The sequence below is a fragment of the Artemia sp. Qi Xiang Cuo genome, chromosome 8 (genome assembly GCF_049724085.1).
Source record: "Artemia sp. Qi Xiang Cuo chromosome 8, ASM4972408v1, whole genome shotgun sequence".
Lineage (NCBI taxonomy): Eukaryota > Metazoa > Arthropoda > Branchiopoda > Anostraca > Artemiidae > Artemia > Artemia sp. Qi Xiang Cuo.
Window position 1 is genome coordinate 23746573 of NC_142801.1, and position 24435 is coordinate 23771007.

The following is a 24435-nucleotide window of genomic DNA, read 5'->3' on the forward strand; positions in this document are numbered from 1 at the left end:
TGATCCAATGCTACTGGTCTTAACTGTCAAATTTGCCGTTTCCAAAACACAAACACTTCGACGATAAAGAGCCAATTCTCTTCAATCGATGATGCCGAATAGTTCAAAGTTGTCTTTAACTGCCTGAATATAACTGGTTTCATCAATGATACATAAATTCTATTATTAAATGATGATAGACTAATTTTTACATTCGATTTCCCAGGAAGCCCCTGACACAATCAGACAATAAACCTTATTCGTTTTTGAAGCGCCACCCTCGGAGAGAAAAAGAACTACTCGTGGCAGCCATGTTGTTGGTAAAAATCGTTCATCTCTAATAGGAATAAAGAAGAAAATAACAACAAATGTCTACTTTTTGTGGTCTTTTTTGAGTCTCATCAATGGGAGGACCATACTGTTGTGTTCCCTTGTGCAAAGAATCTTGGAAAAAATCCCGAGACCTAAAACTACCTGACAGAGTGAGTAAAAACAGCTTCTTTTAGCCTTTAGCCCTAACATAACATTTTCAGCTCCAAAGCCTGGTGAAATATTTGGTGAGTTATAGTTTATAAAAAGCCTGATTGACTTGTAAATAAGTCAAATGAACTATAAAAAGTAGCCTAGACTGTAATTTAACTTTGGGTTGGTAATACTAGTGGTTAAAAGGGCTATCTACATGGTATTGCCTGATAAGTTTGTTTAGGCCTATTGCTATGCAGACAATGCACCTCCCTCCTAATGGTTCAGATATGGTCCTGAACTATATAGGCCATTTTTTATTGTCTCTGTGCTAATACAGGATTGCGGTACCCATAAAAATCACTGTAGGCTGTTAGGGATTTCAAACAAGCTATTGAATAAGTATTTTTTTAAATTTGTTTAACCTTGGGTTGGTAATACTAGGAGTTAAAAGGGCTATCTTTGTGGTATTGCCTGATAAGCTTGTTTAGGCCTATGCTGTGCAGGCAATGCACCCTCTCCTAGTGGTTCCAAATATGGTCCTGGACTATATAGCCTAGGAACTTCAAAGGAATTGTTGAATAAATATTATTTAAGACATAGATAAATATGAAGAAAACTATGGTAATGTAATCAATAAAGTGTATTACACTTTATAAAGGAAGACTGGTATGTTCTTATTGTTTTCTTCTTGTAGGCCTACCCATTATATATCTGACAGACAATCAGAGGTAAAATTTCAGCAGTTCATATTATTGACTTACAAATAAAGTAAACATACTACTTGATGCTCTTTTTATGCTCTTAACAAATATAATGATCATTTTTGTCAAAATGAATCTTACCCTCATCCCTAGGCTATATATACCAATTCAGGGTATATATTTGTACATTAGAGGAAGGGGGGGGTAGATTTCAAACTTACCTCTCATTTGTATCAGAAATAAACTTTACCCCCACTGCCCCTCTTGTGCAAATATATACCCTGAATTAGTATATATAGAGGTGGGGGTAAAAGTCATTTCTGAAAAAAATCATTGTTATATTTGGAAAGAGCATAAAAAAGGCATCATGTAGTATGTTTACTTTATATGTAAGTCAATAATATGAAATGTCAAAAATTTACACAATCAGAATTAGAGGGGTATTGTCTGGGTGACAACTATCATGCTGAGAAAGTATAAATTCAGGAATCTAAAAGTTCCAGGTGTATTGACATGTTTTAGGATTTAGTTGTAATAGCACTTTTTCTTACATTTAAAAACAGTAACAAAGGGGGAATAATTGATAATTTCTTTTTTTAACCTTGTTCCCATCAGGGGCATAGCTCCAGCATTTGATAAAATTCTACTTAAGCTACTTTTGGCTATCTTGGAAAGGGGACAGGTTAGGAAAATGAAACTTTCAGGGATGGGTCTACAGTCTAAAGTATGTCCTGGGAAGTTGTTCTGAAGGTCCGACCTCCACTCCGCCTTATCGAGGGTCCTGACCTTCGATTTTGATTGAAACCATGTAAAAAAGATATTCTGCTTTTATGAATTACAAAAAAAAGATTTTCAGCGTCACAACTTTGCTCAATCACCTGTATTAAGGTTTTAAAGATACACAAATAAGTTTCCTAGATTAAAAAAAAAACAAATAATGTCTATAAGACCTTATTCGTTTTTGAAGTGCCACCCTCAGAGAGAAAAAGAACTACTCGTGGCAGCCATGTTGTTGGTAAAAATCGTTCATCTCTAATAGGAATAAAGAAGAAAATAACAACAAAAGTCTACTTTTCGTGGTCTTCTTCGAGTCTCATCAATGGGAGGACCATACTGTTGTGTTCCCTTGTGCAAAGAATCTTAGAAAAAATCCCGAGACCTAAAACTACATGACAGAGTGAGTAAAAACAGCTTATTTTAGCCTTTAGCCCTAACATAACGTTTTCAGCTCCAAAGCCTGGTGGAGTATTTGGTGAGTTATAGTTTATAAAAAGCCTGATTGACTTGTAAATAAGTCAAATGAACTATAAAAGTAGCCTAGACTGTAATTTAACTTTGGGTTGGTAATACTAGTGGTTAAAAGGGCTATCTACATGGTATTGCCTGATAAGTTTGTTTAGGCCTATGCTATGCAGACAATGCACGTCCCTACTAATGGTTCAGATATGGTCCTGAACTACATTGGCCATTTTTTATTGTTCCTTTGCAAATACAGGTTTGCTGCACCCATAAAAATCACTGTAGCTATAAGGGATTTCAAAGAAGTTATTGAATAAGTATTTTTTTAAATGTGTTTAACCTTGGGTTGGTAATACTAGTAGTTAAAAGGGCTATCTATGTGGTATTGCCTGATAAGCTTGTTTAGGCCTATGCTGTGCAGGCAATACACCCTCTCCTAGTGGTTCCAAATATGGTCCTGGACTATATAGCCTAGGAACTTAAAATGAAGAGTTGAATAAATATTATTTAAGACATAGATAAATATGAAGAAAACTATGGTAATGTAATTAATAAAGTTTATTACACTTTATAAAGGAAGACTGTTCTGTTATTATTTTTTTATTTTTGCAGGCCTACACTGTATACAATATATCTGATAGACAATCAGAGGTATATTTACAGCAGTTCATATTATGGATTTAAAAATAAAGTAAAAAAAATAATCTCGGCCATGTTTTGGAAATAAGAAAATATAATGAAAATTTTTGACAAAATTGATATACCCTCCCTCCATCGTCTATATATTCAGAGTCCGTTCCATTATGTGCGACGTAGAGGAAGGGGGGGGGGGTCTATTTTACACTTAACACTCATTTTTATCAGAAATAAAATTTAACCCCACTGCCCCTATTGTGCAAATATATACCCTGAATTAGTATATATAGAGGTGGGGGTAAAATTCATTTCTGAAAAAAATTATTGTTATATTTGAAAAGAGCATAAAAAAGGCATCATGTAGTATGTTTACTTTATATGTAAGTCAATGATATGAACTGTCAAAAATTTACCCAATCAGAATTAGAGGGGTATTGTCTGGGTGACAACTATCATGCTGAGAAAGTATAAATTCAGGAATCTAAAAGTTCCAGGTGTATTGACATGTTTTAGGATTTAGTTGTAATAGCACTTTTTCTTACATTTAAAAACAGTAACAAAGGGGGAATAATTGATAAATTTCTTTTTTTTTAACCTTGTTCCCATCAGGGGCATAGCTCCAGCATTTGATAAAATTCTACTTAAGCTACTTTTGGCTATCTTGGAAAGGGGACAGGTTAGGAAAATGAAACTTTCAGGGATGGGTCTACAGGCTAAAGTATGTCCTGGGAAGGTGTTTTGAAGTGCCTACATCCACTCCTCCCTCTAGAGGGCCCTGACCTTTGATTTTGAGTGAAACTTTGCAAAATAGATCTTCTTCTTAAATGAATTACAACAACAAAATTTTCAGCTTCACAACTTTGTTCAATCCCAAGTATTAAGGTTACACAAGTACATTTCCTACATTAAAACAAAACCCATTGATATGGCTAAAAATTCTACTCAAATAACAGGAATTTTATTTTCAGAACTAAAGCCAGAGAAAAAGAAACCAATAACTGAAAATTGAGGTAAAGACTTGTTTTGTCAAATTTCAATAGGTTCTACCTGTTATGTAGGTAAATTTTAGGACCCTTTAGTAGAAGGAGTGGAAGTAGATAATTCAAAGTAACATCCCAGGATAAACCTTAGCCTGTAAATCCATCTATCTTTTTTGTAAAATTATACTTTAGCTACTTTTGGCTATCTTGGTTAGGGGTTAGGTTAGCAAAAAGAAACTTTCAGGGATGGGCCTACAGGATTAAATGTGTCCTGGGAAGTTTTTATGAAGTACCTACCTCCACTCCTCCCTCTAGAGAGCCCTGACCTTTGATGACCTTTAAAAATCTGTGTGTTATAAAAGTGAAACCTTGCAAAATAGATCTTCTGCCTAAATGAAGTACAACAAAGATTTTTTTAGGTTCACAACTTTGCTCAATCCCAAGTTATAAGATGTTAAAGTTATTCAAATACATTTCCTAAATTTTTAAAAAAAAACATGGCTTAAAATTCTTATAAAATGAAAAAAATTGAATTTTCAGTACTAAATCAAGCGAATAAAAAAGTGATGACTAAAAATTAAGGTAAAATGTTGTCTTGTCTAAAGTTCAATAATTATAGACCTTTCATGTAGGCAAATTTCAGGACCCTCTAGAGAGAGAAGGAGTAAAGGTAGGTACTCCAAAATACCATCCTGGGACTTAATTCAGCATGTAGATCCATCCTTCAGAATTTCATTTTCCGAACCTAGCTCCTTTCCAAGATAGCCAAAAGTAGCTAAAGTAGAATTTTATTCCAGAAATTTATTGGGGGGGGGGGCAAAAAGTCCAGAGTAATTGGCGATATTATATTTTATTTTTTCCAATTTATTGGAAAAAACTATGGTAATGTAGGTTAATCATTAAAGTTTATTGTAATTTATAAAGGAAGGATGTTATGGTCTTAGTGTTTTCTTTTTTCCCCTGCCATCCTCAAACAACACCACTGGTTTTCATCCCAAAGAAAAATTAATAGTAAAATTCTAGTTTAACTGCTTGTTGCTGTCTTGGAAAGGGGTTAGGTAAATGAAACCTTCAGTAATGAATCCAGTACCAAAAACACAATCTAAAAAGGTATTACTAAGCTTCCATGTTAACCCTCATCTGATTTCCAAGTCTTAGAAATTTGCCTACTTGGCAGGTTATACTTATTGAAATTTTGACAAAACAATATATTACCTTAATTTTCAGTTATCAGTTTCTTTTTCTCTGGTTTTAATTCTTAAAATGCAATTCCTATTATTTGAGTAGAATATTAAGCCATATCAATGGGTTTTTTCTAAATTTAGGAAATATATTTGCAGATCTTTGAAACCTCATGAATTTGGATTGAGCAAAGTTCTGAAGGTGAAAATAGTTTTCATGTACTTAATTAAAGCAGAAGATCTGTTTTGCAAGGTTTCAGTGTTAGAGCACAAAGATTTTGAAAGGTCATCAAAGATCACTGCTCTCTAGAGGGGGAAGGAGTGGAGGCAGGAACTTCAAAATACCTTTCTATGACATACATTAATCTACCTGTTGTCCCTGAGGTAAAATGTTGTTTTGTTGAAATTTCAAATGGTATAGACCATAGACCTGTCAAGCAGGAAAATTCCTAAGACTTAGAAATCATAAGATGATCAATGTGGAAGCTTGGTAATACCTTCCTAAATTATTGTTTTGGACCTGGATTCGTAACTTAAAGTTTCATTTTCCTAACCTAACGCCTTTCGAAGATAGCAAAAAAGTGTAAACAATTTAATTTCATTTCTGTCAGTTAGTACTATAAAACCTCTTAAGAAAACTGAAAGATAAATTCTCACATTGAATGTTCCTGACACTGAATGGAAGCTTTAGCCTTAAGGAACAATGGTAGATTAGCCTCCTCCCTATAATGCCAAGCATTAACAATAATAATACCAATTTCATGTCATGTATCATAAAGAAATTAATTTTTAAATTTCACAGAAATTATTAACTCCATTTTTTTTGTTGGGGTGGGGGGACACGTGGGGTCTATCCAGTTAGTCAAGGGGCATGGTATATATAATATTTGTTTCTCCAATTTTTTGGGGGGTGGCTGCCCCCCCCCCCCCCAAACAACACCCCTGATTATGAATTAACTTTTTGATTTTCAGAATGGAATGATTCAGAGCTACTTGTTTTGCTTCACATCTCTATTTAACTTTGATAGTAACTTCACTTTGAAGCTTTATCCTTTTTATCATTTCACTCTGTGCACTTTACTGGTATTTCAATACATGTTCTTCTACTAAACAACTGTGTATCTTAGCTAGATATATTTGAAATCTACCTTCCTTTCATAGTAAGCAAATTTGTTCTCTATGAAATAGAATTGAAAAGCATTAGGGTTAAGCATTTCAATCCACCTCTGTTCATTTTAAAAAGGAATAGTGCCAGTTGCAGCCATATTTATCATTTTTGGTGCTTGTACCCTATTTTGGTTTTGTTGTGGGAGGGGGATTATTTGATTGATGTGAAGGAGTTACAAGTTATTCTAAATTACCCAGTTGATATTGTAAGATAAAAGAGTACCACAATTGAGTGTTTGATTCACTCATCTATCTAATTGAATGCTGATGGGTTCTGATGAAGTTGTGTTACCTTTATCTTACAATATTACTTATAAATCATAAGAGGAGAATTTGAAAGTATCTTTTTCTTTTTTACATTAGTTACCTAAATTTACACTTCAGAGCAAATTAAGATCTATATTGATCTGTTAATTGTTCTAAAAAATTGCTCTAAAAATTGCTCCATTTTTTCTAAAAAAGCTCTTTCATATTCTTTGAATAATTTGGGCAAAGATGTGACTTGGCTTTGAAAAATTACGTTTTTAGTATCTAAATCAAAAAAGAAAACCAAAGGGAAGTTTTTGTACCCCTCCCAAATTTTCTTGAATTGGCTGTGCTGTAATTTTCTAATTTTATGAAGCTTTTCTCATCTACCCACCCAACCTCCTGTGCTTTATTGAGATTATATTCTTTGTTGTCGATCATACTATTTTGACAACCACTGGATGGGGAAAATTGCTAATGAATTGTCCTAAAAGTGCAAAAAAGCTTAAAATTCTCTTTATTACAAAAAACAAAAAAAATCCTCCGGTTACATTGGCCACCTACATTCAGTAGGGGGGCATTTTCCCCGTCTTGCCCCCCCCCCTAGGAATGATCCGGCCAGACCCTCATTACTGGCTTGTTTACTATCTACCAAATTTTCCCGGGTTTACACCCCCCACCGGCACCTACCCAAACCAGTCATCAAAAACCCCATAACACGGAAATAAAAAAAATATATTTCTTAAACACCCAGAGGTATTAATACTTTTTACCCTTCACCCATTTGGTTGTCACTGGACTTGCATGGTTACTGATCGGAGTGGAAGCACTACTAAAATCAAGAGTCAATGATACAGTCAGTTTCCACATTTCTTAAGGGCTATCACTTCCTACGCTTCAATGTGGAATATGTTCCAGTTCAAAAATTAGTTTTCGTCCCTCTACAGAGGATTAAAGCTTGCAGTTCTATTTTAATTAAATGATTAGGGATACAAAGGCTACTTGAGAGAGTTTGGGAAGTGATAAGCCCTGAGGATTGTCGAAAATCTGACCACTCATCAGCCCTTGTAACAACTATCATTCTAATAGTGGAATTATATTTCAGGTTTCCTTTCACAAGCTTCCAAGTGATAAGGATCTGAGAAAGGAGTGGCTTGTGAAGATTCGAAGAGATGAAGGTCCCTTGTTCCAAATCTCAGATGCCTACACTAGAGTATGTTCTAGACATTTCAACACTGAGGACTTCTATGCTGGTTTTGCATCTGGAAGAAGAGAACTCAAACCAGGATCTATCCCAAGTATTTTTCCTTGGACAAATGAATCATTGTTCAGGCGAAAAGCTCATAAAGAAAGACAAGTTAGTGAGAAACATCACAAAGGCCAGAACAAACTCAGTGCTGAGATTACTCAAGTTGAAGATGTGTCTGCCAGTGGGCTACTGCACACTATAACAAGCGAGGAACTTTTTGGAAGTGGTAAAGGCGAGGAACCTTGTAAAATTGGTGAAATAACTAGCTCAGGGAATGTTAGCAGTACCAGCGATAATGTGGCTGCCAGTTTATTATCAAGAGTGAGAGAACTAGACGCAAAGGCAAGGTATAGGCAAATTGAACTGCAATATAAATAGAAAGAGATTTAAAAACTGCATTAAATTAATAGGGACAGAACAAGCAAACTCGTTGACTCTGATCAATATTTGAAAGTTTTTAAATTTACTTATGATAACTTGAAAATGTATAACACACTCCTAAAGTTCTCGACTGTGTTCACATGGTCATCTGACTGAGTCTTTTTTGAGTTAATCAACTGTGGTGACAGTGGTGAAAATGTGAGTCACTGAAGCTCATGTGAGAGATCCCGAAGGTTCAGCTAAGAGACGCAACAGAAAGCTCTCTGGACGTGATCAGTTGCTTCTTGTCCTTTGCAGGCTAAAAGTGGGATTATATAAACAAGACCTGGCACTCCGTTTTTCAATTAGTCAGGAGACCGTTAGCGAAATCCTTGTGAGCTGGATCAATTTCTTATATATACAGTTGGGAAGACTTGTTCTCTGGCCGTCAAGACAATATGTCGACAGAAATATGCCAGATGACTTAAAGCTGAATATCCCACAACTCGTGTTGTGATCGACGCAACTGAAATTCAGTGTCAAGTTCCTTCGTCATTCCTAAATAAAACTGTGTCTTATTCGTCATACAAAAGTCGGCAGACTAAAAAAGGTCTCATTGGCATTGCCCCAAACGGCATTGTGACGTTTGTATCTGAGTTGTACGACGAGTCCATCTCTGATGTAGATCTTGCCAAAAGATGTGGAATCCTGTAGATGCCATATGATGATGGTGATAGTATAATGGCTGATAAGGGTTTCCGCATACAGACTGACTTGCCTTCTTGCGTAAGCCTAAATATTCCCCCGTTTCTTCAAAATGATGGGCAATTTGCAGCTTCTGATGTGATTGAAAGACAGAAGATTGCCTGCCTCTGAATACATGTTTAGTGACTCATACTGCGAATTAAGTACTATGGGATCTTAAGAGAAACAATCCCAGTTAACCTTGTCCCAGTTCTGAATCAGATGTGGACTGTTTGTGCCATAATGACAGTCTTTATGAACCCCATCATCAGCTCTTCAGGTGAATAAGAGATACCAAGTGAAGAATAGTTATTTTTTTCCCTTTGAGTCTACTTTTATTTGAAGCATATGCCGATCCCATGCTTAAGTATATTGAAGGGTAAATAAAAGGAATTGAAATAGAGGATACACAAATAAAAGTTCTAAGTTTTTTTTTATTATCTAACAGTATTTACAGAAACAGAAGATTTTGTAAAAGCAACTAATACAACCGAATCTTATTGTAAAATTATCTGAAAAAAAAACTACGTTTTCTAAAGATTTAAAGAGGCTGAGTCACAAGTTCGAACCTTGAAACGTACAGGGATTAGGAGGTGCAGTTGGGGGGCTGCCGCCCCCAAACCCCCGCTTCCGTATATGAAAGGGGCTGTGCTCTCCTCAACGCCTCGCTCTTTAAGCTAAAGTTTTACTTTCTCACAACTCTTTTTTAAACAATAAAAAATTTAGCGTAAAGAGCGAGGCGTTGAGGAGAGCACAGCCCTTTCATATACGGAAGCGAGGGTTTGGGGGTGGCAGCCCCCAACTACACTTCCTAATCCCTGCACGTTTTAAGGTTCGAACTTGTGACTCAGCCTCTTTAACTCTTAAGAAAACGTAGTTTTTTTTTCAAATAATTTCTACACGTTTTTGTCCAGTTTATTACTTATTATTGCTTGACTAACTGTTAGCTGATCTTTTCAGGAGTTAAAGATGGGGGGATGCCGCCTCCCAAACCCCCCGCTTTTGAAGATTCTTGTGTTAAGGCTTTTAATTCCTGAATACTCAAATCAAATGCACAGTAAGATTTTCTTTTTTCAATTTTTCTTTGAGCATGCGGGTATGCGGCATGTTATCAAAGGAGTGGATACTTACCTGTAACCTGAAGGCCGACTGTGATGTTCTTCTGGAGACGCCTGTTGAGCCGAAGGATTTAATAGATTGGATTTAAAAAAGAAACTGAGTTTCTTTTTAAAACTTTAAATTCAGTATATAAAAAATTTTCTCTCACAGGGAATCCAACCCGGATCTTCCGCCTGACAGTCAGGAACAGTGACCATTGTACCACAGAGACAGTAGGTATATTGTTTTAGTCTCTCGTATCTATTTTTGACGCAAGCAAATCCCCACAAAACTTGATATTTGGTTTTTGAAAAATAGGGAAGGAAGGATCGGATTGAGCTGAAATTTTGAGGATAAGCTCCCAGGCCCCAGCAAAGCTTATCCTCTAAATTTCGACCCGATCGGACAACGTTAAAGGGGGTTGTGGTGGGAAAAATTAACATGGGCTCTTATAGTAAAACGAGGTTTTTCGTAAATATAATTCGGGGGATAATTTTTTCGGTCTGAAAATATCAAAAGGCCCTAACGAGTCGAATTCCACTTCAAATGCGTCCTCATTCACCCGGATCCGGTGCCACCTGTAGCCTGTAGGCGTGGCTGATAAAAAAAAGAGAAATGAACTTCAAGTGGCTATATTTGTTTTTTTGGAAAACAGGGAAGGAGTGATCGGATTGAGCTGAAATTTCGAGGATAAGGTCCCGGGCCCTGGGAATGCTTAACCTCTAAGTTTCAGCCCAATCGGACAACGTTAAAGGGGGGCTGTTGTCGGAGGGTCAAAACATCTGGCCCACTTTTACCCATGAAGATAAAGTCGGAGGGGGTGAAATTTTGCGCGTTTCTTAGTTGGAGCTTGGGCTACAAAATGCGATCACTGCTGTCTCTCTGCGACCGCTAGGACCGGAAATCGCTTAACATTGGGGTGGGTCTCCTCTTTAGAGGCACAAGTGTGCCTCCTTGATTTTCAAGGTAGAAATAAATAAAGCAAAATCTGAGAGTTCAAGCCTCAGAGATGAGGATAGAGATTTCGTGCATGGTGTACCAACCAAAGAAGAAACCAAAGTACTTGGAACAGGTTTCAACAACAGTTGGAAGAAAACGTAGAAAGTAAATTGGAATGAAATTAGAAGCATTGTAAAAAAGGCAATTTCTTATGGAAACAACTGAAGTCTAACTATACACCAGAAGGCTCCGTATGTAATTATTTCTGTATGCCCTATAATATGGTATTCTGCAACAGTTTCTCTACCGAATAAAACAACATTAAAGGAAATAACAAGAATAATTTATCAATTTGTATGGAAAATAAAGTACCCAGCCAAATTAAAGAAAATGGATTTGACTAGTGGCCGAATTTTTGATTGAAGACAGGTTTTAGTTAGGTTTCTTTTATATACATATATAGGTTAAAAAAAGAATGCTTATATTCGTAGGAACTCATAATCACATAAATCAAAGGAACTCTGAATCACAAAAATCAAAGGAACTCAAAATACATTACTTCAACATTTCCGAAGTGTTGCTTCTGCAACATGGACCGTTACAGAAACTTGAGCGTCAACCAATCAGCGTTGCAAAACTCAACTCAAACGTGTTCGCAAAGAAATTTTTTTCCGTAACTGGTGCCTGTGAGTTGTTCTCTTTTGTGGTTTCTGGATACGTCGAAAAGGTTTATCACATTAATCAACAGACCTCAAATTACAGAAGCTCAGACAAGTATTCCAGATAATGTTGGAAATAGAAATCAGTCAGAGTTTTGACTTCATTTTCCCAAAAAACATTATCAAAAGGTATCCTTTGTATTATTATAACATTTTTTGTCCATAATACAAAGTCACAACATGATAGTCCAGTAATGCCAAGTTGCCCTTGGATCTGATAATAATAGTGGTGGTCTTTTCTCAAGCATGTGAGGTATGGGCATTCAGCTAAAAACTGTTCCTCAGTTTAGTCTCAAAGACTATATGGGCACTTGACTTCAATAATGCCATGTGGGTCTCCTTCGCATGGGTCAAACACACGTCTATCAGGAGACGTGGCAAGCCAGTACTCAGCTGGTATCACAATCCCACAGTCCATAACCACAACGTCCCTGCCTCTTTTTTTCATAGTTTTTTTGTACATTCAAAAAGCAGTTGCTTCATGCGTCCTGCCCCACTTTACAGCTGGGTTTCTATACAAACTTCTATCTGCAAATACGAAACTGATTTTTTGCTCCAAGGAGTGACCCTTTTCACCACCAAACCGAATTTGCTGGAGGTAAGTCGAAACTTACGTGCACGGAACCACGTTTCACTTTCAGCCTGTCTGCGAGAATTTTTTTTCAATTTCTTTGGCTTCTGATGCTGACACTCTTAAGGAGTCTATCACTCGCTGCTGTTTTGGATCAGGATTTGTCAACATGTAACTACCTGTACGCCCATACACAGGAAAATCAGGAAACTCAGCAGCCTTGAACAATGCACTGGTTACAACACTGAGATTGGTTATAATACTACAAGTAGGATCATCTACTTGTAGGCCTAAATGGTTGGTCAATGTTGACAGCACTGGGCATTCCAATAATCTATTCTGAACAAGCTTGGCCTGGGAATATTCTCCTCTTTCGATGCCGTCTTTCAAAAGATCTGCAAGAAAATCCTTTTTTAAAGGTCTACTTAATACAAACATACAAGTTTTAGGATGCCTTGGACTTCAAACTTAAAGTGCTTGCATCAACCTGGAAAGGAGAGCGCCAGCAGCGTAGCCAGGAATTCGTTTCGGGGGGGGGGTGTCAGTCTACATAATATAGTAGTCAAGAAAGGCATTATTGGAGTGATGGATCCAGAATTTACGATGAAAGGAGGGGGGGGGGGGAAGAAGTAAAAAGTACTTCCTTGTCTCGAGCAATTTTAATTATAGGCAAGGTCATCCTAATTCCTTTTGACCTTAGGAAGGGACGACTAAAATGTGGGGACTAAGTCAAATCTGAGCAGAAAATTTTGAGGTTTGAAGTGGTAAATATATCTATTTTGGGCAAGAAGATGGTTTGAAAGCAGTGCTTTCTGCCGCAAAGCAGCGGAAATTTTAGAACCATGTATAATTAAAAAGTGTACTATTCCATATATTTACTTCTTTTACACCTATCTTAGAGGATTAAATTATCTTAAAACTAGTGTTGTGCGAAGAGTCTAAGTTTTAAGAAAATGTCTAGTAAGAAATGTCATTTTCTATTTTTTTTCTGCTCATAATGAAGATTTTTAATGGTCAAGGATAGAAAAGTATTTTCTGGCATGAAGCACTACATTTTTGGATTTACCACTAAAGTTTGCATTTTTTTTTCTATGAACAAGTAATTACTCTTTGGCTCCTCAATGCCTCCCACCTACAGGACCTAATCTTCTGTGCCAACCATACTATTTTGATGACCATTGGATGGTGAAGATTGCAAATGAATTGTCCTGTCAGTGCCAAAAAGCTTAATTTTTCTGTTTAAAATGCATTTTCAAGTCTCTATTACAAAACCAATAAAAGAAAAATTCCTCTGGTGCAATGTACCAACCCATCCTTAGTTACGCAACTGATGATAAGTTCCAGGGTTTTCGAACAGTCTGGAATAAGCAATTTAAGGCATTACAAGAACGCCAGTGCCCCTTCGGTATGGGAAAATTTAAGATTTTATTGAATTTATTAAAAACTTTCCCAGTTTTCCGTGGGTGAGTTTTCACCCCTATCCCCCCCCCCTATGATCCGCTTGTGACTGCGTTAACCCCGAAAACCATGGAACACCGTAGGTAATCTTGTACGTCAACCCCGTTTGCGTTATTGGAACTTGCTATCTGTTGTCTTATTCCTTGGCACGTGTACTGGTAGTCCTGAAGCAAAACTTCTGAGATGCAAGTCAAAACAGCAACTCACAGCATGCTTCACGCATGGAACAGGTCAGCTACTGCATTCCCCAGTTCAAAGCCTAGAAAGCTGCCCAAAGGAAGAACAGAGAAATGCAAAGAAAAAGGTTTTTCTCATCATCAAAATGTTCACATGAGAGCCATCTCAGGATCCTAAGCCCAGGTACAGCTTACATTTGAAGATATAACTTTTAAACATAAATTTTTGTTTCTCAGAGTAAAATTTAATTGCTTTAGTGAATCAAATTTACCTTTATAAAAAAACATTAACAAAAATAAACAAAGATTATGTAACAGAAACTCTGTCCTATCTGAAAATTCAGATACAGCTGGGTTAAGGGAAGAACTAAGTTGCACAACTTGCAATCTCAGACTGAGACAATCATCTTTACTGACCCGCAGGTCATACAGCTGCACTGTTTTTGGAGTTGACAGTCTTCCTTCCCGAACTTGGCAAATGTCAATGTCCATCACCTTTTGTGGCTCAAGATCCCGCTTTCTCATGTAATTCCACTGTTGAGGCATCTTGGTGCAGCTCAGGGAGGCAGGGATTTCTTTGTACTCCAGACTTTGCATCAAACTGATAATTTTCAAGAGCGACACCAGGTGATTGCAAAAAACACTTCCAGCAACGCATGAACAAGCACTGTTGATAATCTGACTGTCACATGAAAGATAGACTTTGATTGAATGTGGCTTGTCCCTCTTTTTAAAACTGCGATAGCAACTCCCTTTTATCACTAACCCATTATTTCCAAAAAGTCCTTCCACTTCTAAAATATGCACGGTTTCCAGGTCAATATATTGCTCCACCAAAAAGCTGTAGCTTCTCTTGAGTTGCTGGCTGGCTGAATTTGAAGCTTTGTAATAATCTTCAATAAGATTGTCTGAGATAAGTGGGACAATATCAAGATCTCTGCACTACTGGCCCTTAAAAATATGAGAAAATTAGAACTGACAAATTTTGTTCTGATTTGTTCTTCAAATAGACATAGGCTTAGGCCTAACCAGTTAAACTGAGGAGATTTGAGTATGGTTTTTAGGTCTGACATTACTATATAAAGTTCCGCGGGTGCTGGAAGAGTAAAACGACTCGGGGCGGCTTTAACTCAGTGGTTGAGGGGGGGGGGGCCCCAGCACCAGACTAATAAAAAAAAATAAAAACTGGATTGGAGTGGTAGTGACAATCTTGGTAGATTTCATGGGGACCAGGCCCCTGGCCCCCCCTAAACATGCCACTACTTTAAATTATGTTTTTAGGAACTCTGGGATGCTTTTGTGTGACAGACATACAGCAAAATTTTTTTTGGAGATCTGAGATCAGACACCGGAGGCCAGAGTGCTAAAAATACAAATTTATACTCTTGTGTTTGGTGTAGCCTGAGGAAAAGTTAGAAAAAATGCAGCTATCCTGCTGCTGAACCATGGACTATTACCATGTGCTGAATTACTGGGAATGGACTTAAATCTCCCTGATAGCTGACCAAAACCAGGGCCAGAACTAGGGGGCAAAGGGGGCAGCTGCCCTGGGCACTGAGTTGTGGGGGCGCCAAAGGTGTCCCCTGCAACCCTCCAAAGTTAATTAATGTATCCAAAAAACATATTTTGATTCTGTTCTAGGGACAGAAACTGAGGGAGAGGGATCCTGAGCTCCTCAAATGGCGACCTTCTCAGCTAGGTCAACTCATAAATTCTCAGTCACAACACAAACATAACTGAATTTTTCATTAATATGTGCTCACTCTGCAAAACTCACTTGTACTTTTCATTGGATCCAATATGTTCATGGAACAAAAATCAATTCTGGTAATCTATTAATCAAATTTAATTTCACATTGAATTCATTAAATAAAATTAACTCAATTATTGAATAATTAATTTGAATTCAGTTTCAAAATCAATTTCGAATAGCTTATATCCTATAAGTAAATCATTCTTTTGTATTCATATACTCAAAATCTAGTTATTGGTAATAGCAAGGCCCAGGGACATAGTCAGGGGCAGGGGCATCACCAAGGAGGGGGGCATAATATTTATTTTAAAATTATTTGTTTTCCTACAAAGAAATCTGAGATGCAAATGAAAAAAATACACATTTTAATAGAAATTTTGAAAATTTTCCAGCACTTTGCACCAGAAAATACCATTTCAGACCATCCAATTATTTTATCTGCTGGCAAATAAGCAAGAAAACAAACTGACAATATCCTTGACCTAAATTTATAAACTGTGATACTGCGCAGCAAACTTTTAATTAATGATTATTATATTTGGATTTATCATGAAATTCTAAATGGATAGCTACGTCTATTTCTTAGCTATCTCAATATTAAGTAAATGGAAAAATATACCAAAATATTAACACATGATGCCTGTGCAGTTGGAACACAAAATATTAACCTGGCTGGACAGAGAGGAGTTTCTAGAAGGGCACTGACCCCAAAACCATCCAATTATCATCACCTTTGTAGCAGAATCTAGCCTAAGTTTTCTTGGTACTGATTCACAATGTTAATTTCTAAGGGTCAAATTTTCCTTAAAAACTGGAAAGTCAACCCAGGTTCTTAGGTCATAAACATGTTAAAATTATTGTAGAGACTATGGCGGATTGGAGTCCATGATTGGCTGGGCAAAGATATAGCCTAGTACAGGCTAAACCTACTACCCAAGCTCAGGAAAAATCAATCCAGAATGCAGGTGATGTACAGCCTTGCTATTAGCAAGATTATTAACAAAATTAACTCACTAGTGCCTTGTGAATTTCAGGAAATTCCATGATAAGTTCCATGTTTGCACAACAAACCTGCCAACAATATGGCCGATTTTCGCGCAGCGTTGCAATTCAGGGGGAAAAACGAATAAGGTCTATAAGAAAAAGGTTAAATGGATTTATCCGAACCCTATAAGTGAAGAGAAGAAGAAGAAGAGAAGTGGCCTTCAGCCATATAGGCTTTACCTATATGGCCAACTAACACAAAGCCAACTAACACAATATGGCCAACTATATTGACCAACTAACACAAAGGAGACACTCTTCAACTGATGATTCTGAATTGTTCAAAGCTGTCTTTAACTGCCTAAATATAGGTGGTTTCATCAATGATGTATAAAGCCTATTATTGAATAATAATAGTCTAATCTCTATATTTGATTTCCCAGGACACCCCTGACATAATCAGACAATACGAAAAAGGTTAAATGGATTCATCCGAAGCCTATAATTGAAGAAGAAGAAGAAGAAGAAGGCTTGCTTTGTGGATTATGGTATTTTTGTTTTCCTTGACTTGCTAACCTTCGTAAGGCCTACATTAGGGCATCGCCATTGGGAAGTTAGCAAATAGGTTATATATATGTATAGGCTTAACGATATCAATGAATTAATAGTCAAGTCAAAAACTTGGACTCAAAATGGACAGAAATTAGCCTACTGAAAACAGGAGTAGTCCTCTAGGCCGATCTTCTGAAGACAATTTTGTCATTTTTGTTTGGTAACAGTGTAAACAACTAGGAAGAAAACCCAGTATGCAATTGAGCAAAATATGTAAAACTCAAACCCTTCCTAGGCCTATTTGTTCCAAAATTTTTTCCTCAAACCCTTCTTCAAACTAGGGTAAGACACCCAGTAGTCGGACACTTTAATCACTTTGAAAACTTTTTGATATTTAAACTACTCGAATTACTGTATTATACCATCTAGAAACTAAATTTTTGTATCAAAAATTTCTGAAGAATTTCTGAACAGGTAGGTTACTCATTCAAATGGTTTCACTTGTACAGCACCTCCTATTTTTGAATCTAATAACAAGTGACAATTCTGCCTAAACTCGGACATACAAACAGCTCATTGTAAATTGGTTATTAAAATAGTATAAGATTCTGTCCGAAAATAGGCAGGTGGCCAACTACTGGGTGTCTTACCCTATTTGTCCTCCAACCCTTCCAATTCCTATTTTTACCAAATAGGAATTGAGACAAATTGCATATATCAATGAATAGCAAAAATCTGAGCTATGCATCAATATGGTTGTTTGGCTATTAAAATTATTTAAGATCAAACACTTGAAATAATTAGTTTATTGGCTTACCTAGAAGGACCTGTTTTTGGAAATAACAATTATCCTATTTTGATATTAATATCCAGTAAATATTTTTCTGTTCATATTAGGCCTACTGACTTACAAATAAAGTGAACATACTATTAAATGCCTGTTTTTATGCTCTTTCCAAATATAATAACCACTTTTAACCTACTGCTAATGAATTTTACCACCATCCCTATATATAGGCCTACCAATTCAGGGTATATATTTATGCTTTAGAGGGTTAGGGGTAAAGTTTATTTCTGATACAAATGAGAGATAAGTTTAAACTTTATCTGGTAAAGTTCTACAAAATCATATTATTGAGTTAGGACAAAAGTGAATACACCATTCAATGCCTTTTTTTATGCTGATTACGAATATAATAAGCATTTCTATCGGAAATGAGTTTCAGCCCCCCCCCCCCTATATATGCCAATTCAGGGTTAGGTATAGCATATATAGGGGGGGGGGGCTGAAATTAATTTATGATATAAATGCTTATTATATTTGTAATCAGCATAAAAAAAGGCATCGAATGGTGTATTCACTTTAGTCCCAACTCAATAATATGATTTTGTAAAACTTTACCCTTTATCCCCCCTCCTTTTGTCCAAATATGTACCCTGAATTGTTATATATAGGGGCTGGTTGTAAAATTCATTAGCAGCAAAGGTGATTATTATAGTTGGAAAGAGTATAAAAAAGGCATTGAGTGGTATGTTCACTTTATTTTTAAATCAATAATATGAGCAGTGAAATACTTACCATATCCTTTTGGTGTTTCAGTTTCATTCACATATTAGCAGATAATTGACAGTCTTCTGATTCTAAAAATGTAACTTTTATTGCTTGATATTTGTTCCATAACTCACAAATATTGAATATAATTTTTTCTTTTCAATTGCTTTTCAAAACAGAGACCACACTTTTAATTTATGTTGACAAATTATTGGTGAAAATTTCACCAAGAAGATAGAGCTCTTGTTACTGTCCTCACAGGCTGTAGTAAAATAGGAGTGGTCCAAAAACCCATCTCTGTGTTTCTAGTTCAAATTATTATAGGACTCATTGTTGAGTTTTGTATGGCTCTTTACCTTTCTTTAAAAAGCTTCTTTGTTTTCAATTCAGTTTTATTAATAACAGATTCAATAAAAACATAAAAAATTCATACAAAAAAGATTCAATCATTAAGTAAACACTTTAATACTAAACACTTGTCCTCTAGGCCATAGCTTGTTGAGGTAACATAAATTGCTGCAATTTACATGAGCATTGAAATCCATCCTCTCTACACTACCAAAGATGAGACCCAGCTTCCAAAATCATCCAAATCATCAAAAGATTGTTTAGAATGTTCATTTTTTTTATTTTCCATTTTTTTATTTGCCAAATTTTTATTATTTGTTAATATTATGAACATTTTTCACATTTTGACAAACTTGGTGATCACATTGAGCCTAAAGATTCAGTTCAACATTCCTTTAAAGTTTCAATTTAATCCTTAGCTATTCATGAGATATTATATATATGCCCTTTTTGCAGCATGGATGCACATAGTGAGTTTTGATTTAGGGTTATACTCCCAGTGCCCAGACAGTGCCTGATCTTGGACAAATAATTTGATTAAAATGTATTTGTCATAAATATAAACAGTGGCCTCCTGATCTTGCATATAATTTAGATAGCTGGGGTTGGTTGATGGTTAGAAATGGGCTTGTTAGAATTTGCTAACTGTAATCTAGGAAACCATTTTTTCACATTTAAGTATAAACAAAAGTTATGCTGACATCCTAGGCTGTTTAAATAGATTACTTCTGCTTCATAAGTGGTCAAGGCTTTGTCTACACCCTATGCACAGCCAATGGTTCAAGAGGAACCAAGGTCTGCTTCATTACACTTCTTTTAGATTGAATATGTCTATGATATAGTCCATCTATGATTCAAGTACTTCTCTCTTACTTTAAGATCCCATGAGGAATCAGTTTCCAAATTTAGGCTCAAGCTCATAGTATGTGCATGATTAGGCTCCACTGTTGACTATCAATGCCTTTAAAAATGTTAGTGTTGTATATAGTTAAAATATTCAAGTAAATCATATACTAATGGAGAGACAATCTGCTTTCTAGGTGATATAATAGAGATTTTATAATGATTTGCCTGTTGTAGTGTTGTTTAGCTGGCCAACTATTGGCTATCTTATCCTAGTTACACACCCTCTTTGGCATTCTCTGAAAGTCTCAACTTAATTCCCAAATGTGTTTCTCTGATTTTGCAAATACACCATTTTCCCAACCTGGATGCCCATAGTGTAATTTCATTTAGTTCCATATTCCCTGAGGATTCCATCTCAGTACCCTTAATCATTTCTGAGACATTGCAGGTACGTCCTTTTCAAGACCTGGTGGACATAGTGTATTTTGATCCAATCCAAAATCTCTCTTGAGATTCCCTGGAACTTTTAACCCCCCCCCCCCCAAAAATAAATAAATGTGGAGGGAGGTTTGACTTGCCCTCCCAAAATGTATGTCCAATTTCAACAACCTTGATGCATATAGTGTCTTGATATAGTTGTTCATCCCCTCCCCAACATTTCCTGAAATTTTCAACTTAATAGCTTTAGGTGTCCCTCAGATATTGCATTTATGCTTTTTTAACAACCTTAAGGCACATGTGTCTTTTGATTTAGTTCAACATTCCCTGAAAGTCTCAACTTAAAACCCTTACCCCTTTCTGAGATTATTTGAAAAAACTATGTTTTCTAAAGAGTTAAAGAGGCTGAGTCACAAGTTCGAACCTTAAAACGTACAGGGATTAGGAGGTGCAGTTGGGGGGCTGCCGCCCCCCAAACCCCTGATTCCGTATATGAAAGGGGCTGTGCCCTCCTCAATGCCTCACTCTTTACACTAAAGTTTTTATGTTTAAAAAAAAGAGTTGTGAGAAAGTCAAACTTTAGTGTAAAGAGCAAGGTATTGAGGAGGGCACAACCCCTTTCATATACGGAAGCGGGGGGTTGGGGGGCGGCAGCCCCTCCTAATCCCTGTACTTTTTAAGGTTTGAACTTGTGACTCAGCCTCTTTAACACTTTAGAAAACGTAGTTTTTTTTCAAATAATTTCTGAATGTTTTTGTACAGTTTATTACTTATTATTGCTTGACTAACTGTTAGCTGATCCTTTCGGAGTTAAAGATAAGGGGCTGTCGCCTCCCAAACCCCCCACTTTTGAAGATTCTTGTGTTAAGGCTTTTAATTTCTGAATACTCAAATCAAATGCACAGTAAGATTTTCTTTTTCAACTTTTTTTCGAGCATGCGGGTATACTGCATGTTATCAAAGCAGTGGAGACTTACCTGTAACCTGAAGGCCGGCTGTGATATTCTTCTGGAGATGTTAAGCAGAAGGATTTAATAGATTGGATTTAAAAAAGAAACTGAGTTTCTTTTTTAAACTTTAAATTCAGTATATAAAAAATTTTCTCTGATAGGGAATCGAACCCAGATCTTCTGCCTAGCAGTCAGGAACAGCGACCATTGTACCACAGAGACACTTGTTATATTATTTTAGTCTCTTGTATCTATTTTTGACACAAGCAAATTCCCAAAAAACTTGATATTTGGTTTTTGGAAAATAGGGAAGGAGGGATCAGATTGAGCTGAAATTTTGAGGATAAGCTCCCAGGCCCCAGGAAAGCTTATCCTCTAAATTTCAGCCCAATCGGACAACGTTAAAGGGGGGCTGTGGTGGGAAAAATTAACATGGGCTCTTATAGGAAAACGAGGTTTATCGTAAATGTAAATTTGGGGGATAATTTTTTCAGTCTGAAAATATCAAAAAGCCCTAACAGGTCAAATTCCACTTCAAATGAGTCCTCATTCACCCGGATTCGTTGCCAACTGTGGCCTTTAGGCATGGCTGAAAAAAAAAGAGAAATGAACTGTAAGTGGCTATATTTGTGTTTTGGAAAACAGGGAAGGAGTGATTGGATTGAGCTGAAATTTTGAGGATAAGCTCCCGGGCCCTAGGAAAGCTTAACCTCTAAATTTCAGCCCAATCGGACAACATTAAAGGGGGGCTGTGTTTGGAGGGTCAAAACTTCCAGCCCACTTTTACCCATGAAGATAAAGTTGGAGGGGGGGGTGAAATTTTGCACGTTTCTTAGTTGGAGCTTGGGCTACAAAATGCGATCACTGCTGTCTCTCTGCGACCGCTAGGACTGGAAATTGCTTAACATTGTGGTGGGTCGCCTCTTTAAAGAGGCACAAGTGTGCCTCCTTGATATTGCAGATATGTTGTTTTGACAGCATGAATTTATATAGTGCATTATGTAATTTGTTGAATGCTCCTTGAAAGTTTTAACTTAATACACATATCTGCTCCTGAGATATTGTAGGCACACCCTTTTGATAACCTGGATGGATATGGTGTCTTTTCATTTAGTTTGTTATCCACTCAACTTTCCTTGAAAGTTTCACTTTAATGCTCTGAGCCATTTGTGAGATATTGCATAAATTTTACAACCTTGATGCATGTAGTGTCTTTTAATTTAGTTGAGTATCCTGAAAGTTCCAAGTTTATACCCTTAGCTATTTCTTAGATACTGCATATACACCTTTTTGACAACCTGGACACAAACAAAGTGTTCAAGATGTTCTAAAAACTGCATTGAATGAGAACCAAGACAAAATGCAGGATGTGTTTGGCTCACTCAAACAGGACATGAGCACGTCTTTGGACTCTGTTAAAGCCAAAATTCAAGATCTTGAGGAGAGTGTCAAGACAAAAGTTTTTATAAATGAAGCTGTGGACATAGTGGGTTGTGTTGTCACTGAGAAATTAGACACCAATGTTCATAAAATTGTCAGGCAGGAACAAGACAGATATAACAGAAGCCTGAACCTTATTGCATATAACATACCACCTCAAGCAGACAATGAACAATTCATACAAAAATTCCAAAAAAATGAGTTCAAGGTTGATGTGGACAGCATCACAAACATTCGACGCTTACCAAAAGCTCAAAACTCCGCTGATTCTAGAACCCATGCCGCTGTGAGGCCTGACCCCATATTGTTTTCTATTAGTTCAAGTAAGCAGAAAGCAGAAATCCTTAAGCTCTCCCACACCAAAAAAGGCAACATAGCCTTTTATGCAGATACCTCCAAAGAGGACTGCCAGAAAAGAAAGGAACTAGTGGATGAGATAAAAAGACGTGCTGCTGCAGGCGAGTGGAATCTAAGAATTAAAAATGGGGTCATTGTTTTAAAAAACAGGGCACCTTCGGGATTCCCAGTCCCTGTGCAATCACAACAGATGGAGCCCTAAATCTGGAACAGCCTCATGTAAATAGGGACCAAGAGAGCATTGGAAGTTCCAGGGAATCAACAAGTAATAAAAGTGCAGAATCACTGGAATTGATCAATGACGTTTTTCTAAGTGCCAATTTGGACAGTGAAAGCAAAATCATTTCCGAAAATGAAACGCCTGAAACAGAAATTCCTGGTATTGGCAACAGTGCTACAAAGATAAACAAATCCGAAAAAGCATTTCGTGTGCTTTACACAAATTCTGATACTCTTGCCCCAAAACTTGCTGAACTGAAAGCTTTTTGTTTTTGATCTTAATGTGGACATTGTTTGTATTTGTGAAATTTGCCCAAAAAACTCAGTGCACAAGTTGGAGGAATCTCACATTCAAATCCCTGGATTCAACTTGAGTAGCAATTTGGATAACTCTGAATGTTGTAGAGGAGTAGCAATATACTGCAGAACTGGACTGAAAGCTAAAACTGTGAGTTACCCTCTTATTATTTTCACTAGTAGTTGTGTTGAAAATGTTTGTTTGAAACTCCATATTGGATCTGAATTATTTATGATACGTGTAATTTACTGAAGTCCATCAGCCCCTGATCAAGTTATTTCACATCTATCCATATCTGACCTGGTGTCCAGAATGAGTTCCAATGAGCACTCAACTGTCTTTTATCTTTGGAGATTTTAATATGCCTGATGTTCATTGGGTTAAAGGAATAGGATACCCCCCTGAAAGTAGCCCATCCTGTGTCACAACAAATTCCCTTTCTGACAACCTACTGATACAGATTGTAGACCAACCAACAAGATTCAGGCACCAACAACAACCCCCCTTACTTGACCTAGTTATCACAAATGATCCTGAACAAGTTCTCTCTATTTCTTACCAACCTGCTCTTGGAAGCAGTGACCATGTCTGTATCTTGACTGAGATACAGATAAACAACAAGAAGGAGAATATGATAAAGAAATCCATTACAGACTACAACAACAACAACAGCAACTGTACAAGAAAATCAAAATATATTTTCTTGATTATTATCGCTTCTAATCAGTAGTTGTACCAAACCTATCCTGCTCAAGTCATCCTCAGGGCTATACTGTGGTGTTTATCCTTC

General features: G+C 36.7%; 2 protein-coding genes across 2 annotated transcripts; both read left to right on the forward strand.

The window, feature by feature from the left end:
* The first annotated feature begins 265 nt into the window (after positions 1 to 265).
* LOC148949260 (uncharacterized) lies at positions 266 to 8221 on the forward strand. The gene is made up of 2 exons (XM_089092663.1): positions 266 to 461; positions 7700 to 8221. The coding sequence occupies exons 1-2, from the start codon at positions 384 to 386 to the stop codon at positions 8219 to 8221; spliced, it is 600 nt and encodes a 199-aa protein (XP_088948789.1). The 5' UTR covers positions 266 to 383.
* Positions 8222 to 17177: 8956 nt separating this feature from the next.
* LOC148949261 (uncharacterized) lies at positions 17178 to 23789 on the forward strand. Its single transcript, XM_089092896.1, has 2 exons — positions 17178 to 17193; positions 22603 to 23789. The coding sequence occupies exon 2, from the start codon at positions 22692 to 22694 to the stop codon at positions 23328 to 23330; it is 639 nt and encodes a 212-aa protein (XP_088949022.1). The 5' UTR covers positions 17178 to 17193; positions 22603 to 22691; the 3' UTR covers positions 23331 to 23789.
* The last annotated feature ends 646 nt before the right edge of the window (positions 23790 to 24435 follow it).

What these genes read in the sequence shown, in the direction of transcription:
- LOC148949260 (XM_089092663.1), top strand. Translation starts at nt 384, where the DNA reads ATGGGAGGACCATACTGTTGTGTTCCCTTGTGCAAAGAATCTTGGAAA. An exon ending in ACCTAAAACTACCTGACAGA is followed by an intron (nt 462 to 7,699) that starts GTGAGTAAAAAC and finishes ATTATATTTCAG; the next exon opens with GTTTCCTTTCACAAGCTTCC.
- LOC148949261 (XM_089092896.1), top strand. Translation starts at nt 22,692, where the DNA reads ATGCAGGATGTGTTTGGCTCACTCAAACAGGACATGAGCACGTCTTTG.